The following is a 25342-nucleotide window of genomic DNA, read 5'->3' as shown; positions in this document are numbered from 1 at the left end:
CACATTCTCCTTACTTCATCATATTTTCCTTACTCCATCAAAATAACTGCAGAATTTACTATAGATTATTTCATATAGCAAGCATATGGCCTTAGAGTTCAGTTTTTACTTCACTGGTGATTAAAACTTCACAATCATCTGCTTGACTTCTCTATTACCAAGAAAATTATAATACCAATCAAAGGGGGTTGGTAAATATTTTGTAAATTATACTAGAGCAGGTAGATAGTAATATCTCATAGACATAGCATTATTGGTATAAGACACAGATTTCTATTAAAAAAACATCCAAATTCTAGTTTGGATTTCAGAATAGTAAAAGATGCTTTTTCATAGTAATTGTATACTCCCTAGGAGCAAAGACACTATCTTTTTTTAATGTTGGGGGTATATTGGAAGGCTCCACAGGGAAGTAAACAAAATTAACCTTTTAGCCTTGGTGGAAAATTGCAGAGTCATTCAGGACATAACAGTGTCAGTGCTTCACATCCTTGTGCCTAAGCCCTTTTTTATTGCTACTACTATTGCCATTGTCGCTGACTACCTGGCACCATCACTCTTTCTACTTGGTTTCTATCTCATGACTTCCTTAATGAGTTTCTGCTTTATAATGCTTCATGTCTTGCACTGTTGCTCTTAAAGAGAGAATTTGTATGGATTGTTTAGTCACTGTGTAATACAGAGCAGAATTCTTAAACCAGATCTCCTTATGGACAATTGGTTTTCTTTGTGTCCAGTCTGTAATGATTACCTTTGGATCAGATACCAAACTGTGGTCTAATCATTTGTAGCTAGGATTGAAGAGTTTCACAAAATAATGAATGCAGAAGGTGCTTCTGACTGCTTTATTTGAGTGGGTCTTAGTGGGATGCACTCTGATTCATCGAGTATATACTGTTCACACTCTTTTTTTTCTAGGCTAACTTCCTCCAAGATGTCCCCATCAAATAGCATCCATGCTTACCCTTTGTTCTAGTTTGCTAGCTGCCTCAATGCAATATACCAGAAACGGAATGGCTTCTAAAAAGGGAAATTTAATAGGTTGCTAGTTTACAGTTCTAAGGCTGAGAAGATGTCTCAGTTAAAGCAGGTCTATAGAAATGTCTAATCTAAGGCATCCAGGGAAAGATACCTTGATTCAAGAAGGCTGAAGAAGTTGAGGGTTTCTCTCTCAAGTGGAAGGGCACGTGGCAAACACAGTCAGAGTTTCTCTCTCATCTGGAAAGACATATAGTGAACACAGTCAGGGTTCCTCTCTCATCTGACAGGGCACATGGTAAACAAGGCGTCATCTGCTAGCTTCTTCTCCTGGCTTCCTGTTTCATGAAGCTCTCCAGGAGGTATTTTCCTTCTTCATCTCCAAAGGTCACTGGCTGTGTCATTCTGCTCTGCTCTCTCTGAATTGCTCCCATTCTCCGAAATGTTTCCTCTTTTATAGGACTTCAGAAACTAATCAAGACCCACCCAAATGGGTGGAGACATGTTGTCACCTAATCCGGCTTAATGACCACTCTTGATCAAATCACATCTCCAGGGAGATGATCTTATTAAAGTTTCAAACATGCAGCATTGAATAGGGATTAGAAGAAATGGCTGCCTTTACAAAATGGGATTAGGATTAAAACATGGCTTTTCTAGGGTACATACATCATTTCAGACCAGCACACCCTTAAACCGAATATGGTGATGATTCTGAATTACACCAAGCTGTCATAACTGGTGGTGGCATATTGTAGGCTATTTTAAAAGCTGCCTGCCAAGTCTGAGTCTACAATCTCTGGTTGCTTTTTTGTGATCCTGTACCTCAGCCTTCTTCCATGTACTAATTTAATGTCACTAGTTCAGGATATTGAATATAAAATAATGAGTAAAACAAAGCAATTATTAAAAATAACAGTAATTCCAGTAATGAAGGAGAAAAGGAAAATGGGAAGGAGTTTAGTTAGTGAGTAGTTTAATCTTCAGTTAACTGAATGTGAATCTGAGATCTTGGTGGAAGCTGTATCACTTGTGTTTGCAACTTGTCATGAGGTATTAGTTGGTATTTATGAGTTTCCTCATCCATTAACTCATTCCATGTTTCTCCTTGTGTTCTACCAGCAAACATCTGAGCTGGATTATTTTTTGTTTTTGTTTTTTTTCCCAGTTGCACACGCAAAATCTTCCTTTCCAAGAACTGTAAGAGCTCTTAGCAGTTCTGTCCGTATTAGGATTATAATAGTTTTAAACTTTTGTTACTACACTAGGTGTATAGGGAAATGAACCTCTTGAACAGTGTATCTTAATATGGGGATTAGATTTCAGCTCAGTTTATAAATTTAAAAATTGCATATAATCAAAACTGCCCTTGTATATGTCTTAAATTCCCCATCAAGCACAGTGCAGCCCCACTGTTACATTCATTTAACTCAGGTAAATTCAACTCGTCATGACCAAACATATCTTTTTTTTGAAGAGAGGCAAAGAAGAGTATGCATGATACTGGAAATTCCATTTAGTATTCCACTCTGAATATAGGACCCCAACTGAAAATGAGTTAGTAGGGAGTGTAAAAGCCATTTGCTTAGTCACATCTGAGTTCTTACATGCCTCCTGTAGTGTGAACATCTTCCTACAATAATTATGATTATGATTTTGGTATTTAAAGAAATGTTTTTATATATACAATGCTAACTAGCTATATTTGTAATTTAAAATATCTTTTATAATTTAGAGGATTTTCAGGAGTAGTTTTGACAATATTCTTTTTTTTATTTGCCCTAAGCACTGATTTTAATACCTCAGTAAACCCTGAATAAGTTGCAGTACTACTGTTTACATCTTTTATATGTACAACCCTTTACTATACTGCATATGTGTAAATGTAGAATGTAGTTAGTTTGCATTGTGGATCATATATGTATAAATACTTAGATTTAGCCTGACAAAATCTTAGCTATGAGAGGCACAGAGTAACTGAAACTACATGTGGGAGCAGATACAGATCTTCTTTTAGGGACGTATGTTCTCGCTTATTGGAATTAAAGATGGAATTAATTTCTATGTTTTCTCTCTCCATGTTCAAATACTTGGTTTCAGTAAGTATGATAATGCTTGTGTTGATTCATTTTCACTATATTCATTGCTGTCTCCATTTTGAAATAGCAAACTTAAATCCTTGATAGAGAATGTTACCTTAGTCAACACAGGTGACCTTCATTTCAGTCTATGCTCTGGAGGCATAAAAACTTGATATAGCTAGATGTTAATTTCAGTTTCCAGTTCTGTACATGTCCCTGATAGGAACATTAATAAAATCCAACCCAGAAGAACATAGAGTCAGGGGTACAAGAAGCAAAACTTGTACATGTATGAGAAAGGCATACAGAAATGGGTACTTATCTTTTCGGTTTCTTGGTTCCTAAATTTGTGACTGAGTGACAGTGACATATTTTTTTCAGGTTTAGAGCATGTGTCCTTCAAAATATCATCTGACTCTATTGCTGTATTTTTTTTCTTTTCTTTCTTTTTTTTTTTTTTTTACATGGGCAGGCACCGGGAATCGAACCCGGGTCCTCTGGCATGGCAGGCAAGTGTTCTTGCCTGCTGAGCCACCGTGGCCCGCCCTATAGCTGTATTTTTAATAGATTATTTTATTTTTGTTCTGTAAGACTAGACTAAGGCTAAAAGCTCTGTTGATGGAAGCATAATTACTTTATTGGCAGTGTCATGTTGGTCAGACATGACAAAGCCATACATTGTGGGTAAATTGTTATTGCCTCTAGTATAAAAGAAGGCCCCAGATATTCAATTCTCTTCAGATAAGTACAATGTTGGTCTTCTTCCTTCGCCCCTCTAGTCTCCAGGGAACAGCTTTGACTCAGTACTTATTCCAGGAGTATAACAATAGCAAAACTACGTATTAAACATTACATCTGCCCAGTAATGATTATGGGTATGTGTATATATATAATTTTTATTTTCAACTTTTTAAAATTATATAATATATATATATACAAAGCAGAGAAATAAAAAAGCAATAGTTTTCAAAGCATTCTTTAGCAGGTAGTTACAGGACAGATCCCAGAGTTTGTCATGGGCTACCATATGATCCTTTCATATTTTTCCTTCTAGCTGCTCCTGAATATGGAAGGCTAGAGGGCTTAAATATTTTTTTTACCACAGTTGACTTTTTTCCTTCTTTTTTTGTGAAAAATAACATATATACAAAAAAGCTATGAATTTCCAAGCACAGCACCACAATTAGTTGTAGAACATATTTCAGAGCTTGACATGGGTTACAATTCCACAATTTTAGATTTTTACTTCTAGCTGTTCTAAAATACTGGAGGCTAAAAGAGATATTTAATGATTCAGCATTCATTTTTCATTTGTTAAATCCTATCTTCTCTGTATAATTCCATCTTCACCTTTCATCTTTCCATCCCTCTCTTGAGGGTTGTTTGGGCTATGGCAAGTCTCAATTTTTGGTATTGGAAGGGTCTGTCACTAGTATGGGGTAGGGAGATAGATGGAACTATCTGATGTTCTGGAAAGGCTGGGCTAGGTTTCTGGAAAGTTACTGTGGTGCCTGGAACCCTTGTGGAATCTTACATATTGCCCTAGGTATTCCTTAGGATTGACAGGAATGGTCCTCATTGTGAGCTGGCAGGTTATTATAGATAGCAAGGGCTAACTGAAGCTTATGTAAGAGCAACCTCCAGAGTAGCCTCTCGATTCTATTTGAACTCTCTCTGCCACTGATACTTTATTAATTACATTTCTTTTCTACCATTTGGTCAGGATGGAATTGTTGATCCCATGGTGCCAGGTTTCAATTCATACCTGGGAGTCCTCTCCCACATATCCAGGGAGACTTTCACCCCTGGATGTCATGTCCCACATAGAGGGGAGGGCAATGATTTCACTTGCAGAGTTGGACTTAAAGAGACTGAGGCCACATCTGAGCAACAAGAGGTCCTGCAGAAGTAACTCTTAGGCATGCCTAAGCTTCTCTGCTACCTACACAAACTTCACAAGAGTAAGCCTCGTGATCGAGGGCATGGCCTGTTGATTTGTGTGTCCCTAAAGTTAGACACAGTATTAGGGGATTCCCTGATGGTAAGGTTTAATAGCTCCGTGTTTTTTCTCCCATCCCTCAGGGGACTTTGCCAATACTTTTTGAGTATCTGCTTATTACATGTATATATTTTTAAATGTCATCTCTCCATGAGTATGGTATTTGAATAAATATGAGTACCTGTAGAAATTGTAGTAGAAGAGATCAAGATAGAATGAATATCGTACTATTTTGTAGAGTTTGATTACCTTGTTCTTCCTTTCAATTTCTAAAGATGATTCACACATTCTGTAATTTTCACTACAGTTTCTGTCTCACCTCCCTTCATCCTGTTTCACATCACTCTTCTGCTTACCTTTGCCATCTTACCTGTTTCCATTTTGTCTTTCCTTACCTGGTTCTATTTTATGCTCTTCCTTGCTTGTTGAGCAATTTCTCTCCATGAATAATATGTAATCTCTGTTTTTAAAGTACCTGTGAAGGGTTCTAGAGTTCAAAATCCCCTTCCTTTAGATTATGGGGGGTTAAAGCATGACTGTATGTACTTTTGGGCTACTGATAAGTGATTGTGAAAAGGAAAAAAAAAAAGCCAAAGTGTTTTTAATAGAAAGAATAAAATCACATTCCCCAAAAATCTGGTTTCCATTTGTATAATGTCTTTTATTTTTGTTAGGTTGAAACTCCATTGGAAGAAGCTATTAAATTTTTAACACCATTGAAGAACTTGGTGAAGAACAAGATAGAAACTCATCTTTTTGCCTTTGAGATTTACTTTAGGAAAGGTAGGCAATTAGGATACAATGGCCCTGATAAAATTGATCCCTATATTTCTAGATATAGGCACCCAACTCTGATAGCCTCACCACTGTAGGATTTTTTGGCAAATGCCAATGCAGCTTCCTGACAGAAATGCCTGCTTTGTATAGAATGTGGTGGGAAGGTACAAAGATACAGTTAACTTCTTTAAGGACATTACAACAACTGTGGATATACATACATAACTGGAATTTAGGGTTAAATATAGTAATTACTATGTAAGTAGATCAATAAAAATTTTAGGAGCTTAAGATTTTGTGGATAAAATTAATTATAGAGTGGGAAAACAGTGACTGGAATGTAATAAGCATTAAATAAAATGTTATCTATTATTAGCTGTTGCTATTTATGGAAGACTTGATCTTTGAACTGGATCTTGAAGGGTGAATTGGATTTCTAAAGGAAAAGATGCACAGAGGGGGAGAGCATCAGTTAAGAAAAACAGCTGCGTGTAAATAATGCTGAGGTTGTTCATACTGCCTGGAGCCAGATAAAGATAAATGAAGGATCTTGTTTGCCAGGTTAGAATGCTTAGGCTGTATATAGTAGATAGATAGAAGATTTTTAAATGTTGAATTGATGTAATCCAAGAAGTTCATTGAAAAATAGATCAGTCCCTAATATAATCCATATTGAGGGGAAGAGAAACTGATTAGTATCAGAATAGAAGGTTGTTGCATGAAACAGTGTGAATGTTCCTGCTTAAGAAATTAAATAAAACAATGCACCTCTTTGTAGAATATCCATTAAAAGTCATGTTTATCAAAAGTAATGATGTTGGAGAGTACTTGCTTTATAATTGTTTCAAATAGGATACAAAACTACCCATTTTAATTTTTGTTATTGTACTTTATGTGTGTGAATAGAAAAATAGAAAAGTAGCTGGAAAGAAATCTATTAAAAGGTAACAGATTATCTCTTGATGGAATTTTGAGTAATTAAAATGTTTTCTGTTTTCCACAATGATTACGTTGTAATTTGGAGGAAAAGTTTAATAAATAGTTCAGTAATTTTCAGATTTCTCTTCTAATAGTTAATACTACAACTCCTTTAAAACTGTTCTTAAATAGAACCTGTATTTAGCCCTTGCTATCTATCATAACCTGTATGAGTTTTTGTGTAAATACAGAAACTGCTCTCCTTGAAGTGGGAAAGGGCAATCTAACATCCCATTCAATTAGTTTCTGTGTGTTCCAACTTCTAATGGGCCAGAGGATTTAGAAACTGCTGTGGTGGTGTGAAATGGGTAATGGCAGAGAGCCTGCCTGACTGTATTTTTAGCTTTCTTAGTGTTCAGAGCAAGGGAAAAGAAATTGCCAGAGGAGTCTGAAATTTTGAACTTTGCTACTTTGCGAATGGTACCAAATTAGGGAAGTCTCAACAAAAAATTAGATTGTGGAATTATAGACAAGCCTTGAAGTGCGATGAGCATTCAAAGACAAATTTCCCTTCAACCATGGAAACACTGCTGAAGCTAGGGAAAGATGTGGGATGAAGGTGTGAGACAGTATAGAGAGAGATTGGAAAATGACTTAGGTTTAAAACATAATCAAAACTGAGAACATAACATATTTGATGAATACTACACCTTTAGAGGTGTGTGTATAAATACATATTTTTAGAGATAATATATTTTATACTTATCTGTTATAAAATGAAGGAAAGGACAGGAGATACTTGAAAGCACACACCATGAAGTTATCTAAGTAGGGAGGGAATCCCTTTATTTTTATAAATAAAGAAGGATAAGAAATAAAATGGTTTCAGATTTTTTCTTTGTTTATATGATATTACTGCTGAATGCTATGTAAATTTTCTGTATTTTATTTAAAATTTTCTTAATGTTATGTGGAGAATATTAGCTAATGTCACATTTGGAGGAAATCATTTGCTTCAACCATTTGTTACAGTTAAGATGTGATTGACTCTAAATTGAGATTTTTCTATTTGTTAAGTCTTAGGCCTTCAAAAGGGGTATCTTGTCAAATGATCAAAATGTGAAGATATATCTTACTTTTTCTTTTTATAGAAAAGTTTCTTTTGATGCTACAATCAGTAAAGAGGGCATTTGCTATTGATTCTAGTCATCCCTGGCTTCATGAGTGTATGATTCGCCTCTTTAGTACTGGTACGTTTTTGTTTTCTATTACTCTTAAGTATTTGATCACGGTAGTTGATAGTGACTGTATAAGTGATCTGTACAAGTTTATCATAAACTCAGTCGTTTTAAAGCTGTTGAGTATTAAATTACCTGTGGGAAAAATATGTCACTTTTCTTGATGATGAAGGTCTTTATTTTAAGACTAGAAATATTCCTTGATTTTGACATAAAATTGTTCAGTCCGGGTATTTGAAAATCATCTTTGTTTCTTACTCTAACATGTTCCATGTATGTTGAGGTTTTGTATCATGTTTCGTTTGTAAATTGTCTTCAAATTGTTTTAAAATTGAAGAATCTCGTTGAGATAAGTTGTTTCCTTGTTTATCTGTCTGTGGATCTGAATTTGCATGGATTAGTTTGCTTAGCATAGTTCTCTGAGTCATAAAATGTTTTTAGTTACCAAAGATAGGTTAGAGAAACTTTAAAGCAGTTGTCCATACTTTCATGTATTTTAATGTTCAGATCCATATTTTAGTTTTAATGTAAGGTAGAACCTTGAAATTTTAGAGCATGAAGGGGGAACTTTACACTGATTGTCTCATTTTATATTTGAGCAATCTGGGACTCTAAAAGGTTAAATTACTTGTTCAAGGATACATAGCTACTTAGTAACGAACCTGGGAGTAAAGCCCAAGTCTTCATATTATTCTTTCTACCACAGAAGCTTTAAATTCGTAATAAAGTGTCCAGAAGTCAAGTGCTGTTGTTACTGTTGTTTTAATTCAAAGTGGCTCCAGTTTGGGTAGTATGGAGGGGAAAAAAACAGTGCCTCCACTCATTTTTATTGATTTTAGATACTTCTCTAATTTGATATTCATTAAGCGTGGCTACTGGTACCTCCTCCCATCCCCTACTGCAGATCTTTTGAATATGTTTTTATACTGCTAATATAATATCTGCTGTATCAAGTTTTTTTTACCATAGGATCTCACACACACACACACACACACACACACACACACACACTTTTCTAAATATTGAGGGTGATTTTTGGTACCCTTTTCAAGCTTTTCTTCTTTCTTCAAAGTTAAAGGATTTAAAGTATATCTCTGGTCAATGCTAAATAAAAGATAGGACTATTCAGTTTATTTTATTTTTGTGTATATTAATCCTTTACATGCTTTTAAAATTAGCACTGTTTTGACTGCCTTTATCAGTGTTCCTCTCATTTGCGCAGACTGATTTCTTCCTTTTTGTTTGTGTGCTGAAATACTTTCTTTTGTACTTTATTTACTCTCAAAAATCTTGGTCAGTATTCTCATCTATCTATTTTGCCATTTTGAGTGGTAATAACTTAGTAGATTGTGCTATAGCCTAGTAGTAGGTAGACACCCTCATACAAAATATGAGCCTTTGTACCCAAATTATTAAGAAAAAAGTTAACTTGCCTTGGAGCCCAAAGCAACTCCTTTTGTTAAAATCTAGCCTCCTTTCCAAAGTGTGTCAGTGGGGCTTTTTTTTTTTAAGAGCAAGTAGGTAAGGCATTTTTAAAATACGCATGTAAGGGGATATGTGGGCAGTGTTTCTTTTAATGATTGGTGACAACTTAATTCACTTGGCTGTTTAACCGACAAAGAACATGTCAAGCAGTTATTCGATTAATAATTATATAGAGTATTTTACTTGAATTTTTATTAGTCAGAGTTCAGTACTTTCAAATTTTGCGGTGATAATCCATTAGTGGGATATCAGAATCAATGTAGTTATTTCATTTTAATGAGTCATTACAAGCATTTGAAAATCTAAAAAAGAAATAGAATAGAGTTGAAAATAAGGGTATGTTATTCTGTGAAACTTTAGCGTCATAGAAATAATGTACCTAGAATAGGTACTGTGTGTATATGCTGGTCACAATCCCAGTACTAATATTTGGTGGCAAAGTTTCAAAGCCACCAACATATTTCCTAACTCTAAGGAAATCTTTATTCTTAAACTATGACAAAAATAGTAACTACAATTTGTTGAATACCTGTCATATAGTTAGCACTTTTACACAGTATCTTTTTCCTTACTGAAATACTTCTAGAGTAGATATCACCTCAATATTATCGTCAAGAAATAGGTGCAGAGGTTATGACTTGTCCAAGGAAATACAACCCAGATCCATACCCAGGCCTTTCTGGCTCCAAAATCCCAGATTTTTTTCTCTACCAAAATAACAATGAAACAAGTTATAACTTGGATTGAATTCAGAGGTGTTGGGATCCACCTTTCCATTTCCAAATCCCAATAACAGGAATATAATGACTATATTATGTTTTCATTATAGGAAAGTGCTTTAGTGGTCCTTTTGTGGTTTATTATATAATGATAGCTCAACTCACAATTCCGTGAAATCAGCCATATTTTCTTTTAAAATTGATAAATTCATGTTGCCTTATTTTGGATAGTAGAAGATGGGGTATGTTCTTATATGGGTAAGCCCTTTAAATGAATTATCAGGTTTTAAGTAGTCTCTGTATATAATTGCTGTGTTCCATTAGCCTTACGAAGTAGATGATTTTTGAACTGCTATGGACTTTATTGGAGTATCTGACTTTTAAGAGAGTTTGTTTTAAATTTATTCAGCAGTGTGTGAAAGTAAAGATTTACCTGATACAGTTAGAACAGTATTAAAACAAGAAATGAATCGTCTTTTTGGAGCAACGAATCCGAAGAATTTCAATGAAACTTTTCTGAAAAGGAATTCTGATTCATTGCCACACAGATTATCAGGTAATTGCTTTATTTTGTCCTTATCTTAGCTTTCTAAAATTGCTTCAGATTTTATTTTCATGGAATGACAACATTATGTATTTTTATCATAGAAGAGACAGTATATATATATATATATATATACACTGTATAGACACCCTCATACAAAATATGATATATATCACTTTTTAATCTTATAGAAACCAGCAGCTTAAATATACTTCCTATAAAACCTTAAATTTCTTAGACAAATTATTACTGTGCCAAACACCTGAAGCCATCACATAGTCAGTGAGCTGTCTGAAGCAAAGGTCTATGCCACTGAGCCAGAATCTGGACTTAATGGGATCATGTGGAGTGCTTTAGTAGTGTGCTTAAAAGATAACTTGCTAAGAATCCCAGCAACTTTGTATGCCTTCATGGATTCCTGATTAAACTTTTTAGCTCATACCATCAAGGTTGGATATAGCTACCACCCCATGCACAACCCTGTACCCCATCCCCCATCCCCCATTTAATGAAGTATTCTCCCTTTACCCCCAAATTATTATGCTCAATCTAGAAAGAAGAAAATTACCCATGCTTGTACCACACAAAGACAAGTATTATTAGAATATTTTGATGTATTTCTTCATCTTCTCTTTTACTGTGTATATTTTATTTATATATACATCATCTTCCATTATTTGCCTTAACTGTTCTAGTTTGGACAGTTAGGTAGTTAGGCTGTTTCTGGTTTGCCCTCCCTCAGGATTTAAAAAAATAATAAGAAATAAGATTTTCTCAAATGGCTGTTCCATTTTTGAAGTGATAGAAGGAAGATAAGTATTGGTTTGGCCTTAATATAAAATAAATTTCCTTTTCTTCCCTCATTTAGCTGCCAAAATGGTATATTATTTAGATCCTTCTAGTCAGAAGCGAGCTATAGAATTGGCAACGACACTTGATGAATCCCTCACTAACAGAAACCTCCAGGTAAAGATATTTTTATAATTTGTCTGTAAGAGTACCTGACTACTTTTTTTTTTTGATGAAGAGAAATATTTTATTGTTGTTATTCGTGCATGCTAGTCTCCAAACCTTTATGAATCTGGGTCAGAAACTTACCTTATCTTAAACTCATTTAGGACTGTGTGTGGGTTATGAGTGCATGCACACCAGACTGCTTGTCATTCATTAACTCGTTTCATATCTGTTACTCAAATACTTTTTTAGAAATATATTTTAGTAAAATCACACATACATTTCAGAGTTATTTTTTTATTTTAATTCATGTCAGTGCATTTCTGAGCACTGAGAGGGCTCAGTGAAGATTCTGACATATTTAAGATGTCATTTACCCGGAGTTAAATTGAAACACTTATTAGTTTTAACATAATATGAGATTAACTTGAGTAAAAGACAATGTGAGTGTGTTGCAAAATAGGAATTCTAGTTTACACTGAAAAAAAAAGAACAGCTATCTCTTAAGATAATTGGCCATACTTGGTTGAAAGACAATTTAACATTCCCTTAACAGCAAACGAAGCAAAGCACTTAAAGAAAAAAAACTAATTTGTTGGTTGCTAATACTTAAATTTAAGTTCCTTTCTAGACTGGCAAATTTTGCAAGGTATCATGGATCTGGAACTAAGTTTTTCAAATGAAAAGATTATAAAGAAAGAAAACATGAGAAGTACAAGTCAGCATGAATCATTTAAAACACAAGAAACAGACTTAGCAGTTTGATTGAGAGAAAAAATTACCACTTTTCATGAACAATTTGATTTTGTGTGTATATGCACTTTTATATTTGAGACACATTTTAAAAATACTTTGAATATAATATTGAAAAACATAGTTTGCTTTTTACCACTGACTCTGAGCCTCTAGAAAATTCAGAGCCGTTAAATGCAGTTATTGTCATTGGCATAATAAATTTCGACCTCTCTACAGTCTGAAGCAAGGAAGCTTTCAAGGGTGCAGAACTTAGGAAGGTACACACTCAGGATTGTGCACTTGCTGGAGTAAGGACCTCCTTAAGTAGAGCATCCTAGGTAACTTGTTTGCCTCACTGTAGTCCAGGCCCTATTTTATAAATTCATTCTTTTGTATAAACCTTGCAATTCTGAAGAAAACAATTAAATTTTCTAATAGAATGTATCTGTGGGAGTAAATGCTTTTGTTTTCCCTAAATGTGTAAATTTACCTCTTATTTTGCAAGTTTTTTTAAGCTTATTAAAATGTTTAATAAATTCAGAGTAAAACCTGTTTCTTTTTTGACAAGTTATGACATGACCTTTTTTCTTTTTTTAGACATGTATGGAGGTATTGGAAGCCTTGTTTGATGGTAGCCTAGGAGACTGTAAAGAAGCTGCTGAAGTTTATAGAGCAAATTGTCATAAGCTTTTTCCTTATGCTTTGGCTTTCATGCCTCCTGGATATGAAGAGGACATGAAGATCACAGTTAATGGAGATAGTTCTGCAGAAACTGAAGAACTGGCCAATGAAATCTGAACATCGTTAAACAAGCAAATGGAATGATTTTGGACCATATCTAGTGTATAATATTTTTGTCACGCACCTGCTGCATTGCTCTTACTTACACAGGATGAGAGGAGTAAATGTTCTTGCCTTCAAATAGTTTTACGTTTTTTATCCTGCTGAAAAAGTATATATAAAATATCTAACATATTACAGGATATAGGTTCCTTTTCTTAAAAAAATTAAAAGCTGCTAAAATTGAGGGGTTAAAAAAAGATACCATATCCTATTCCTATCTACCCATCCATGTTTTTAAACTAATTTATATGAAATCTGGAGGCTATTACAGCTAACAAAGCAGGTGTGTGGCAGAAATATTACTTTAAATTTGTCTTGTGAGATTTTACTATATCTCAGACAGCATGAATGCTGTTTTAGCACTGGATTCTTTCACTGAGCACAAAGTTGTTGGGGCTTTAGCATCTGACTGATTTTGTTACGGGGTTGATTCTGACCATAGGAAGTATGCAATGTGAATCACTATTTACAGAGAAAACTACAGCAGATGCTCACTGTTGTAGAAACTGGGACATTTAGATACCAAGCAGAATTATTAAGAAACCTAGAGGGTGTTCAATACGCTTGTTGTGTTTCCAAAATTCACTGTACATGATCAGTTTGGTGTTCTTGTACCACAGTTTTTAACTGAAGGAACCAGTTGGAACAATCTCAATTTTAACTAAAACTTGAAGAAATAAAATAACAATGCAAATCTTTCAGCATTGTTTTAGCCAAATTTGTTAAAACTGTAATGCAAGAACCAAATGCACTGTGATGTGGCACCAACTAATTAGCAAGCATGAATTTTTCACCCGAGTGAAAAAAAGAATACCACGCCTTGAAGTTAAAGAGCAGAACTCCTGACTACCATTCTATGACTGATCAAGAGACTATTAGTTTAAACCTCAGCAGGCCTTGTTCACGATATGCAGAAAAAAAAAGTGCTGCAGTTTAGATACCTCTGGAATTTTTCCACAGTGTCACAGGTTTGTAATACTTGAAGCCCTACATTTCTAAGAATATATTTCTTGCTCAGTTGTTTCAGGCAAGCCCAAGACTTTGTAATTTTTAAAGGGCCCAAGATTTTTTTTTCCAATAACATACCAGCTTCTTTTTCCTGCAGTTACAGATGTAATTTCCTTTTTGTTGTCGAACATAAGGTACCAAATATGATGCAATAAATTGTTTTGAAAAACAGTTGTGTGAATATTTCAGCTAATCTGTGTTGGGCTTCTGTGGAAATACACAGGTAGAAACAGAGGTATAAGCCAGAGGCAATGTAATGTGCTGAAAAGTTAACCTATTGATGTATTAAGGCTAGTGCAGATGGGAGTTTTTTAGAATGGGCTTATTGCTGGTGTCAGGGATATTCCATGGTGCAAGTGCAGTGCTGCTCCTGCATTAAGATTTCATTAAAGGCTAGAATGGTGGCAAGTATTGTGAATGTAATTCATGATTTGAAATGAATACTGAAAACTGCTATTTTGATTGAGAAAAATGAGCCTTAATGTGTTAAACCTGTACAGTGAGAACCAGCCTGAGGCTCAATATTCTCATTGCATTTGCAGGAGTTAAGCAAATAGGATTAAGTAAAAATGAATCAATTGTGTATATAATTGAACTTTTTGTGGTACTTTTAGTTTATAGAAAGTATACTTCAAGAGGAAATTTTCAGGAGACTTGGTCCTTGTACTGATTGAACAGTTATGCTAAAATCAACCTTTCTTAGTACATGACCTGTATTCCACATCTCAGTCTAACAATTTAGTGACATAATGAGAAGTACAAACTGAACTCCCAGTGCTATATGTTTTATTAACTGGCCCTGTCTCAGGAACATCTTAACAGATGGCAAAAAACAAAAACTTTTTTTTCTTCAACTTCTCCTATGAGTGGCAACTGAAGTTCTTGTTGTTGGGAAAGAACACTAGTGCTACCTCTGCCACTAATGAGGTGTTTGGAGGAGGCACCAGCCATATAATAGGGGGTATATGTGTGAATTATGTTTAATCTCTACTGTATATTGAAATGAAATTCATATATTTGTCTTGACAATGTTCAAATGATGTAGATTGTCTTAGAGTGAATATTGAAAGTACTCAGAACTCTTGATGCAGATGCCACCCACAAGGAGCTAAATTGCTTACATGTACATTGTATTCCAACCCAATTTTACTGGAACTATTGAATAAATCTTTTATTTTCTTTCAGGTTTTCTTGATCAGTGGATACATTGTCTGGTGTCAGAGGACCTTGATTGGGTTCATTTTATATCCAGACATTACCGCTAATACACTGTACTGTATTATCTTGCTCTGAGTAGTATTAATTGGACCATCTCACATTTGCCTCATTCATCCATTAATTTCAAATTATTCTAACAGGGTTAGAAAAACAAGTGGAAAAAATGCAGTGATGTTGTAATCTAAATAAGTGCCTTATGTTTATTGCTAAGAACTGGTGTTATTAGCCCTTCTGAAAAGAAAGGGTCCCTTGACCTGTATTAACATAGGAAAGTAAAGTTCTTTTTGTTTTTCTTTATATTCAACTACTCTTGTCATTTCTCATTAAAAAACTAAAATCTTAAACTAGGTTAGTTTACTCCGATTTAATTAGATGGACAAGTCATCAGTTTTCAACATTTTTTTGTATCTATTTATTATGTACAAGAATAAAGTGTGATTTATATTATAGCATGACTAAATGCAGTCCCAATATTAGTGAATAGCTTTTCTGTGGGCTTTATTTTATTAGGCCTCTGTTTTTCAGTGTTGTTTGTACTCCATAGTATACTGCTATTAGAGTTATGACATGAAAGCTGTGAGTGTATGAAGAGGCCAAAAAGTTTGGTCCAGATTCAGGTAGGTTGTGATAAATTCAGGGAAGTCTTTCTTACAGTTTCCATGAATATTTCAGTTGCCATGTGTCACATGTGTTTGGGAAAGGTAAAAAGTGAAGTGTTGAACTTTCTTACAAGATAGGTAAATACTTGCCTTAGATAATTACCAGCCCTGAATCTTTAAATTGATCTTTTTGAGAGAATTCAAAATGAGACTAACCTTTCAGATGAAATCTATTTTCCACTTCTAGCTAATGCTCTATATAATTCTTTAATTTATAGGCAAGATTTCTTGATGGAATTCTACGGTCATCTTCTTCTAGACTATGCTAGATGCACAGGCAAACTCATATTTTAACAAAAGTCCCTTGAAATGGCTATGTTACACCATTGGGCACAGAAACCCTAACTGTCCAGTTTTAATGGTTGAAAAATTTCACAATTTGTAGCAATAAAGCATTTTTGGAAAAGATTATTCTTAATTGAAATGCACTATTACCTTGCAATGTGTCACCTATGACATGGATATTGAAATTAAAGTATTGGTAATGTGCAAGAGATTTTGGAGCAAAGCAATTATTTCAATAAAGCAAAAGTATCTTTGTTACATACTGTGTAGGTTATATTAATGACCTAAATCTGCCACCCCCATCAAATCATCGCCTCCTCTTAAGAAATTAAAATGGGCAGAAGTAAAGGAAACTATCTTGTAGGAAAGAGAGTCTAAAAGTTTCCAGCCTCTCAGTTTATCCAGTTGCCTTTGAAGTTGCCATCTTGTCATTGTAGTCAGAGGAAAGAAAAAACTGGTACTATTTAAATTAGAACTCTTACTAACTTACCAACTGTAAACAAACTTGGAAACATTAAAAAAAAAATCTTTAGTGCTTTTTCTAGCATTCTTAAGTGCCAAAAACAAATTGTGGACTTTGTTTCAAGGCTGCTTGTAGTGAAAGTAAAATTGATACTTCACGGTCTAACAGCATTATATTGTGGTTCTTAATTTCTTTTAATCAGGCCTTTATTTCGAGTTTAAGGGTCTGCATTATTCATTTACCTTGTAATTACTTGTGTACTGTCAAACAAAAAGCATCCTCTCCATACCAGATCTATAGCTGTCTTTCCAATCTACCGGTTTCCTAACATTGGGTTTTTTACTTTGCCTTGAAAGTTAATCGGGCTCCTTGTTTACTGCTTGATGCCTCATCACAAAATGGGATAAGAACTGGGTTTTTTTTAAATGCTCTTCCAAACCAACACTGGTGTCTTTTTTTCAATAGTGAATAATTAAATTAGCTACCACCTCAACTTTTTTTGAACTACTTATTTGCCTTCAACTTCTCACATTGCTGCATGATAGCTTAAAAAATAAAAGTGAAAAAGGACCATTACAAAAGTAGACAGGAAACCTATCTCCCAGAGACTTTGCTTCATTATTTTCAGAACTCTGGAATACTAAATACTAATTCTACCCTTTGTTAACTTAGTGAAAAAAAAAGAAAAATTACTATACATTAATAACAATGACGGAAGTATTCAGAAACCTGTTTAGCAGTACATTAAAAAGGACTTAAGCTAAAACTAGTCCAACTGCTTCACTTAAAGTTTTAAGAGCCTACTTGTTATTTCAAGCATTCCATTTCATATAGCATTTCCATTCACCTGCTAGAATATCTTTCCTTTTATTTGAGAGTAATGTTTATTTATAATAAGATTAATGATTAATGCTTTGGTTCACACTCATGAAAATCCATTTCTAATGTATGTGATGTATGAAATCTTCAGGATTTATATTGGGCACATTTTGGTATAAAAATACACCAGTTAGAACGGTACATAGTAGATACTCAAATCCTTGTTTAATTTGCTGTGAATATTGCCCGAAAGATTGTAGAAAATAGCAATAAAGTACTGTTACCTTTCAGGTGACCTGCTCATAAGTTTTTTATCCCTTATCTGTTCATGTGGAGTGCTCCCATTCCTCCTGTCCCTCTGCTGGTCTCAGTGGATTTCCTCAAAATATCAAAGGTCGTTATATTTTGCTTAGGTTAACAATGGGTTTCTCGCATCTGATTTTTATGTGGTTTCTCTCTCTCGTTCTCTAGTTTATCAGAGGAATGGTTGTGACTTGGCCTTGTAGGACACAGATACCTGGAAGACCATTCTCTAACTTTGTTGTCTGTTCATTGTGGTATTGGGTGACAATGAACCTACCTCACCCTTCATGTCTTTAGCAATCCAGGTAACGTGATGCCCAGAGGAAAAGTTATTACAAAGATTCTCATGCAGTAGTTGAAAGATTGTTTTCACCTTTCAAACGATATGAGGGAACTGATGAAACACAGCATCTACTTGGAAGTCTGTTTTCCACAGCCTGATGTCTTCTCAATCACAAGTAAGGAAACACTAGGAAAGGATCTGCCATGGCTCTTTCTGGATGTTTACAACTAACATCTATCAACCAATAGCTGTGGTCCATAGCTGATATCCTGTACTTAGGATGGGTAATCGAATCCTTTAAATTGTAAACTTAATCCTAGTTGTATGTTAGAATCCCAAGGGGAACTAATAAATTTTTTAAAGCCCTCTGCTCACCTGTGAAGATTCTGTTTTAAATAATAGTGTCAGGCCTGGGTCCTCTCTCTGTCCCCTCTTCTTTTCTTTAAAGACTACTTTGGTGATGCTAAGGTGCATCCAAAGTTGAGAACCATTGTGGCAATAAGCAAAAAGTATTTTATAATACGGGTCTTGTTCTTCAAAGGTAAAAGGGTCAAACAACTATGTAAGCGCAAAGAGATTAACATTCCCCCCCCTTTTAAGTAGAAGAACCTAGATTTGATTCCCCCCCCCCTTTTTAATTCTGAGTCCATGCTTTCCCATATTTAAATGACGCTGTTACTGGACTATCTGAGATACTGGTGTTCAGAGAAATAAATCACATCTTCATATTTTTGTTAGATGTCATGGTAACTTGCTGCCATTGAAACAATCCTGTAAACAGTTGCCTTAGGTAGATGCTTGGGTTTTTGGTTCTTGTTAAAGCTATCTCTGGCCAGCTTTATTGAAGAAAATTTTTACATGATTTACTTTTCATCAGTCTGTTCTGGCATGCTTCTACTGATAACAGAATCACCTAGAAAATAAAACAGCAAATTTACAGTTTATTTAATGGCAACTGGTAATCACAAAAATCCCTTCTTTAGGTATACCTTTAGACATAACTGCAAAATTAGCACCGATTATTTTCAAAAAGTTATTGCAGTTGCCATATCTTTTTTTTTTTCAATTCTGTATCTCTTAAGGTTTACCAAAGATTCCTAGAGTTACAGCTATTTCCCATACAGCATAGTCATAATAAATCAGACTTGGTTTATCACCAGCATTTTAAAAGCCAGACCTAGGGGTAAATCTAGTTCTAGGGATGTATGTCTGGTCCTAACGTAGAGAATGTTTCGCCTGCCCTATACACAAAATCAGGACAGCAAGAATATTCACAAGATGAGTTTTCAGGTGGATGAATACCATAACAAAGCAAAGAGTTGACGGGGTTTTAAATAAGGATAATGGTAGATATTACTCCCGGAAAATACACACCCAGCACCCAAATAGATATATCTGCTTGTTATCCCTAAAGTAGTGTATTTTACGTAAGCGAATGAATCACCATTAGAAATCTCAAATATGAAAGGAACCAGGCAAATGAAAATTCTAGGACAAGTAATTCAAAGTTTAATGTTGGCCTGGTAGTGTAGAACTTAGGAAGGAGGTTTACATGCTACAGTCATTGATCACACCAAAACCCAATTGATAGGATCTGTTGATGTAATAACTGGTGTTCTGGATGGAACTTCCAAATTTATCTTACCTAGTTTTAAATAGTATAAAGATTGTTTTATAGACTACTCTTAATTCTATCTAGTTTGTTCTTGACTGGTTAAATAATATTTGATAATTGTGTCTGGCTGCAGTCATACTTTCATCGCCACTCTTGAGTTTGTAGACATGGATAATTTCTCCACACATTTGTAAACTGCAATATCTTAGTTGTTTTAGTCTTCACATACAAGTCTTGCCTTACGCTTTAGTTAACTCTTCTCTAACCTGTGTGACTCTATGCCAAATTTCAAGAATGAACATACCGTGGTTTAGTACAATAGTAATATAATGTACTTAAGAACATAAAATTAGGGATCAGACAGAAATAGATTCAAATTCTGGCTCAAATCCTTTAGGCAAGATACTTAGAATTCCTAAGCCTCAATTTCTTTGTGAAACTGAAGTGATGTACCTACCTCAGAATTGTTGCTTTAAGTGAGATACTTTATGTAAAGAGATTACCACAAGTCTTGACAAATAGCATTCATTATGAATAGTATTTACAAAGGGATGTTATTTTCTGTATAGTTCTCATTATTCTACTTGACTGCCTTTATTTGTCTGCTGCAGGACATTGAGCCAGCATATTCAAGAAATCGTTTATAATCCTTTCCTAGTACTAACAGCTCAAGTTTTATATTTTTCAAGTATTTTACCTTATACTTCTAATACTTAACAATAGTTTTCCTTTTCACACAGTAGAGAAACCCAACTATAATGTCTCCATCCTTTTGACATTTATCAAAACCTTTAATATAGTAGCAAACTTGGCAGATTTCATGATGCTGCTGTTTAAAGATATTTGAATGTCAAATAAGGCCAGTCCTAGTCTCCTCTCTATTCATCCAATAGTTATTGAATACCTACTGCCTGCAGGCATTATGCTTAATATTGGGGATACCTGACATAGTCTTTGCTGTCACATTTTTCACAGTCTAGTAGAGGAGAAAGACAAATCAATAAATGATTACAATAATATTTAAGTCCCTAGAAGTCAATACTTGTTTCTAGGAAAATCCTCACAGAGAAGGTTAATTTTGGAAAGGTGAAGCTGCGTTCCCCAGACAGACAGGATAGCATGTGCCCAAAGGCATAGATAGATGAGACAGAATAGTGTATTCAGAAATTTTATGTGACCTAGTGTGAGTAGAATCTGGGAATGAGACAGGAACTCAGATTAAATAGAAGCTAGTATGACTTACTAAAAAGGCCAGTAGTCAGAATGCTGGGAGAAGTGAAAGATGATGGTGTTGAAGAATCAAAGTATTTCAAAATTGGTTTGTGGGCAAAATCAACATACTCTAAAGTTTCTGAATATCAAATATTGGCAAGGATGTTGAAAAACAACAGGAACTCTTAGGCACTGTCTTTGGGAGTATAAATTGGTATGATTGCTATGAGGGCAATTGGCAATATTCATTTGTAAAATTAAAGTTATGCATGTCATGTGAACCAGCAGTTCCACTCTTGAGTATATACCTTGTAGACTTTCTTACACATTTGTTAGGGAAACATGCAAGATTATTTATTGCAGCACTGCTTATAATAGCAAAAAAACTGGATATGTCTTTCAATATGAGGATGGATAAATTGTGCTAAATTCATGTAATGGAATGCTGTGTAGTTAAATTGTCTAGCATTAAGTGGATCACTAAGAATTAACCTCCAAAAACAGTGGTGATTAAAAATAGGTTAAATGACATATATAAATCTTTAGGTTGAATATTTTGGAAAATGCAAAACAATGTTAAATATAGTTTATTGATATATCCACATAAGGTAAAAGTTTAAAAACAGGCTTGGGAATATAAAAATTCAGGACAGTGGTTCTCTTTACAGGTGAAAGGGTCACATAGAAGCCCTGATCTATAATATTTCCTAAATAAAAGCTTGGAGTAAGTGTGCACAATGTTAACATTTAGTCTGTTAAACTATTTGGGATACTTTTTTTTTTAAGTTTAAGAAAAAAGAAGTTTTCATTTTTTTCTCCCCCTGAAAGTGCAAGTGTACAAAAATAGAGGATAATACTAATTCATTCAGAAAGCAGGGAACTACCTAAAGCTGAAATAACTACTTTGATTCTTATACACTCCCCAAAAGTTGAGGGTACTCTTATTGATTTCTCAAGAATGACCAGAAAATGAAAAGGAGTACCAGGATGTGTAACTTAGTTTGCCAGTAAGAAGAGGCTTGAGTAATATCTAAAGCGTTACTACCCTTAGTAATTTCCATAGTGCCTTTCACATACATTATCTCTTGCATGTATTACCATCCTTTCTTTATAGATCAATATAATGTGGCTCAAAGATGTTAAATGAACATTTCCCCATCCCAACAAGAATATCACTATTTTTACTTTCTTTATTGGACTTCTCTGTAATTTTAGACAATATAAATATACCTTTTTTTGTTTCATTTCAGTTATAGACGGTATCTGTGGACTCGATGCTTTGCAAGGTCAAGATTTCAGTATACCCTAAGCTTCCCACTTTCTCGTCCTCTCTCACCACTGCCCAACTTTGTTATCTGCATGTTTCTTTTTTGCACTATTGAAGTTCTCATTTACCTCGGTCTTTCATGCTTTGGCCATGGGTTAACTAAAAGCTGAAAATTTAAAATATATATATTATTAATACATAACTTTTCTCTATATAGTCAACTGGCTTACTGCTTTCCTAAATTCCAACTTCTCAAAGGCAATGTCATATCACTAGGCTCTTCCTTTTGCCCCCAAACCTCCCTTCTAGAGGTCTTCATTCTCCTAATCTGAACTGTAGTCTAAGTCTTCATAATTCTCAACTGAGTCTATACTTTCTAGATCTCATACCTCTGCAATTAAAGTTGATTTGAATGGAATGATTTCTAAATGTTGTGTTAATTTCTTTTTTTTTCTTTAATTAATAAAACAAAACCAAACAAACAAAAGTTGATTTGAATGGATTTGTGAGAGTGGTTAGGAGATGAGGAAAAAGATAAAGCCAGGAGGGTTTCACAGACTCATAATGATTTTAGCTTTTATTCTGAGATTGAAAAACATTAAAAGTTCTGTGCAAAGGACTACCAGGATATCTACATTTTATACAAATCACTCTGACAGTCATATTTTAGGTGGGAAGATATTTATAGAAAGGCAAGGATGGAGTCAGGGTGATGTTAGGAGACTGCTGCTTTAGTCTAGACAGGTAATGGTGGGTCATAATTGTAGATACAGTGAGAAATAGATTCTGGGTATATTCTCAAGGTAGAACTAATGGGATTTCTGTTGGATTTCTATACAGTGTAAGAGTGAGGAATCTCCAAGATTTTTAACCTGAGGAACTATATAATGGAGTTACCATTTATTGAGATGGGGAGATTGTAGAGGAGCAGGTATGAAAGGATACTGGATATGTTAAATTGCAGATTAAATAAAGACTTAAATTGGGGAGTGCAGAGATCAGGAGAAAGGTCTGGGCTGGAGATAAAAGTATGAAAAATTGTCACTAAACAGATGTTGGTTGAAAGCATGAGACTAGATCAAATCACCTAGAGAATGAGTGTAGATACAGAAGAGGTTAAAAGGACAGTCCTGGGACAAGCCAACAGAATGACAGCAGAGGAAGAATCAGCAAAGACCAAAAAAATGTAGCCAGTAGGTAGGGGGAAACAAAGGGTGATGTACTGGAGGTCACGGATTTCAAAAAGCAGGGAATGACAGTGTCAAATGCTGCTTATTTCTCAGGAGCACTGAGATTTGGCAACATAAAGGTCATTGGTAACTGACGAGAAGTTTTGTTGGAAGGGTGGTGAATCAAGAAGAGGCTATTTGTAGTAGACAAAAGAGAAGAGGTGAATCCTATCCTCACACCATATACATAAATAATTTCAAGCCAGATTAAAGTGGGAAAATGTAAAAGGCAAAACTTTAAAAATGTTTAGAATAAAATATAGAAGATCCTCTGATAAGTTACGAAAGATGCTCCTGTGTGAAAAGTTAAACCAATATTAAAATCAGGAATTTCTGTCCATCAAAAGATACTATTAAGGAAGCCATAAACTCAGAAAAGTTTGTACACATATCACTGACAAAAGATTAGTAACTGGAAAATAAAGAGAATAACTACAAAACAAACAAAAACCCCAAGTAAATGATCTATTCATCATTTGCCCTCTTTCTCAGATCCATTTTTCTTTAATCTACCACTCTGCTCTATATTATAGGGAGTGGACACCTGAAACTATGTTGCCAGGCTTCCTTGTCCTGTGGCTTTTGGCTAATGGGAAATCTGATGATAGACTGGAAAGCTGAAGGAAGATGAAAGCCATAATACATTTCCCCTAATCTGCTGCAGGCAGCCTTCGGCAGTGGCTGGGTTCCCTCCATGTTCTAGCTCAGAAGAGACAGCCCATCTCTGTTTCCAGATTCCTACTGATGGCCTAGACTTCCAGGATATAGTGGTAATACCTCTCTCCCTTTGACCCTTAATCTAGAAATCATAGTGGTTTTTTATTTGTTTTGTTTTTATTTTTAGGAGTATCATAGAGGTTTTTGTTTTTTGCTTTAATTTTCAAGGCAAATAGGTTACACTTAATAGAAGGCAGAGGTCATCTTAATAAATGCTCATTACAAAGATGTCACTAAAAGAAGAAACTTCTGAGCTCTCCACCTGCATACCAAATCAGAGTAGGTAGTGAGTACAAATCTGAAGAAAATTCACGTGTCCAAATAAGCTGCCATCTCAAGAGCTTTTATCCAGGGAAAATAGAAAAGTGAACATTCTTGTCCCCTACTCCTCAGTTGAGTAAATGGTAACAATTCAGCCCACAAAGTTCAAAGGCACAAGATGGTGCTGACAGAGAGAAAATCAGCAAAGTCTCTCACAGGGGAGATTCATTGGAAATGCTCTTTGTTTTATGGGTTGATCTGTATTCTCAAACAAATGAGTTGCAGCGCCCTGGTCAGCAGAATATACAGGAGGTAGCATCCAGCAGCTTAAGACGCTGCAAACTGGAGCTCAAATACTTTTCTGAGAACTGCGAGATCAGTGACACCACAGAGGCCAACTTGACTGCCGGCTCTGTACTCGGACCCATGTTCCTACAGCTCTTGGCTTTTTGCTTTCGCTAATCGCAGTATATTGCCTCACAATCTCTTGTTTGGCTTTCGAACACACTTTTTTTTTTTTTTTTTTTATTATTAATTAAAAAAAGAATTAACAAAACAATTAGAAATCATTCCAATCTACATGTACAATCAGTAATTCTTAATAACATCACATAGTTGCATATTCATCATTTCTTAGTACATTTGCATCGATTTAGAAAAAGAAATAAAAAGACAACAGAATAAGAATTAAAACAATAATAGAAAGAAAAAAAAACAAAAACAAAAAACCTA

At 34.7% G+C, this 25342-nt stretch overlaps 1 protein-coding gene, 1 long non-coding RNA gene and 1 other non-coding gene across 9 annotated transcripts in view; 1 reads left to right on the top strand and 2 right to left on the bottom strand.

Annotated features, from left to right (window-relative positions):
- Window positions 1-15463, top strand: part of NAA15 (N-alpha-acetyltransferase 15, NatA auxiliary subunit) — a 133585-nt gene extending 118122 nt beyond the window's left edge. For 6 of the 7 annotated variants that reach the window (XM_077139995.1, XM_077139990.1, XM_077139996.1 and 3 more), the window contains exons 16-20: window positions 5733-5841; window positions 7905-8003; window positions 10605-10751; window positions 11608-11705; window positions 13026-15463. In XM_077139995.1, the coding sequence (XP_076996110.1) occupies window positions 5733-5841; window positions 7905-8003; window positions 10605-10751; window positions 11608-11705; window positions 13026-13226 (654 nt within the window). In that variant the 3' untranslated portion in view covers window positions 13227-15463. The remainder of the gene's footprint in view (window positions 1-5732; window positions 5842-7904; window positions 8004-10604; window positions 10752-11607; window positions 11706-13025) is intronic. The other variant, XM_077139992.1, reaches the window with a different exon arrangement.
- A 3482-nt stretch (window positions 15464-18945) lies between these two features.
- Window positions 18946-25342, bottom strand: part of LOC143666312 (uncharacterized) — a 50046-nt gene continuing 43649 nt past the window's right edge. The window contains exons 2-3 of the long non-coding RNA XR_013167519.1: window positions 22367-22569; window positions 18946-19222 (exon numbers count right to left, since the gene is read on the bottom strand). This is a non-coding gene — a long non-coding RNA (uncharacterized LOC143666312). The remainder of the gene's footprint in view (window positions 19223-22366; window positions 22570-25342) is intronic.
- LOC143666429 (small nucleolar RNA SNORA72) lies at window positions 19458-19586 on the bottom strand. Its single transcript, XR_013167627.1, has one exon. It is a non-coding gene; the product is annotated as a small nucleolar RNA SNORA72 (small nucleolar RNA).

The sequence above is a fragment of the Tamandua tetradactyla genome, chromosome 22, assembly GCF_023851605.1.
Source record: "Tamandua tetradactyla isolate mTamTet1 chromosome 22, mTamTet1.pri, whole genome shotgun sequence".
In the NCBI taxonomy this organism is placed as follows: Eukaryota; Metazoa; Chordata; class Mammalia; order Pilosa; family Myrmecophagidae; genus Tamandua; species Tamandua tetradactyla.
Note: the sequence above shows the minus strand (reverse complement) of the source record. Positions and strands in the feature narration are given on the sequence as shown.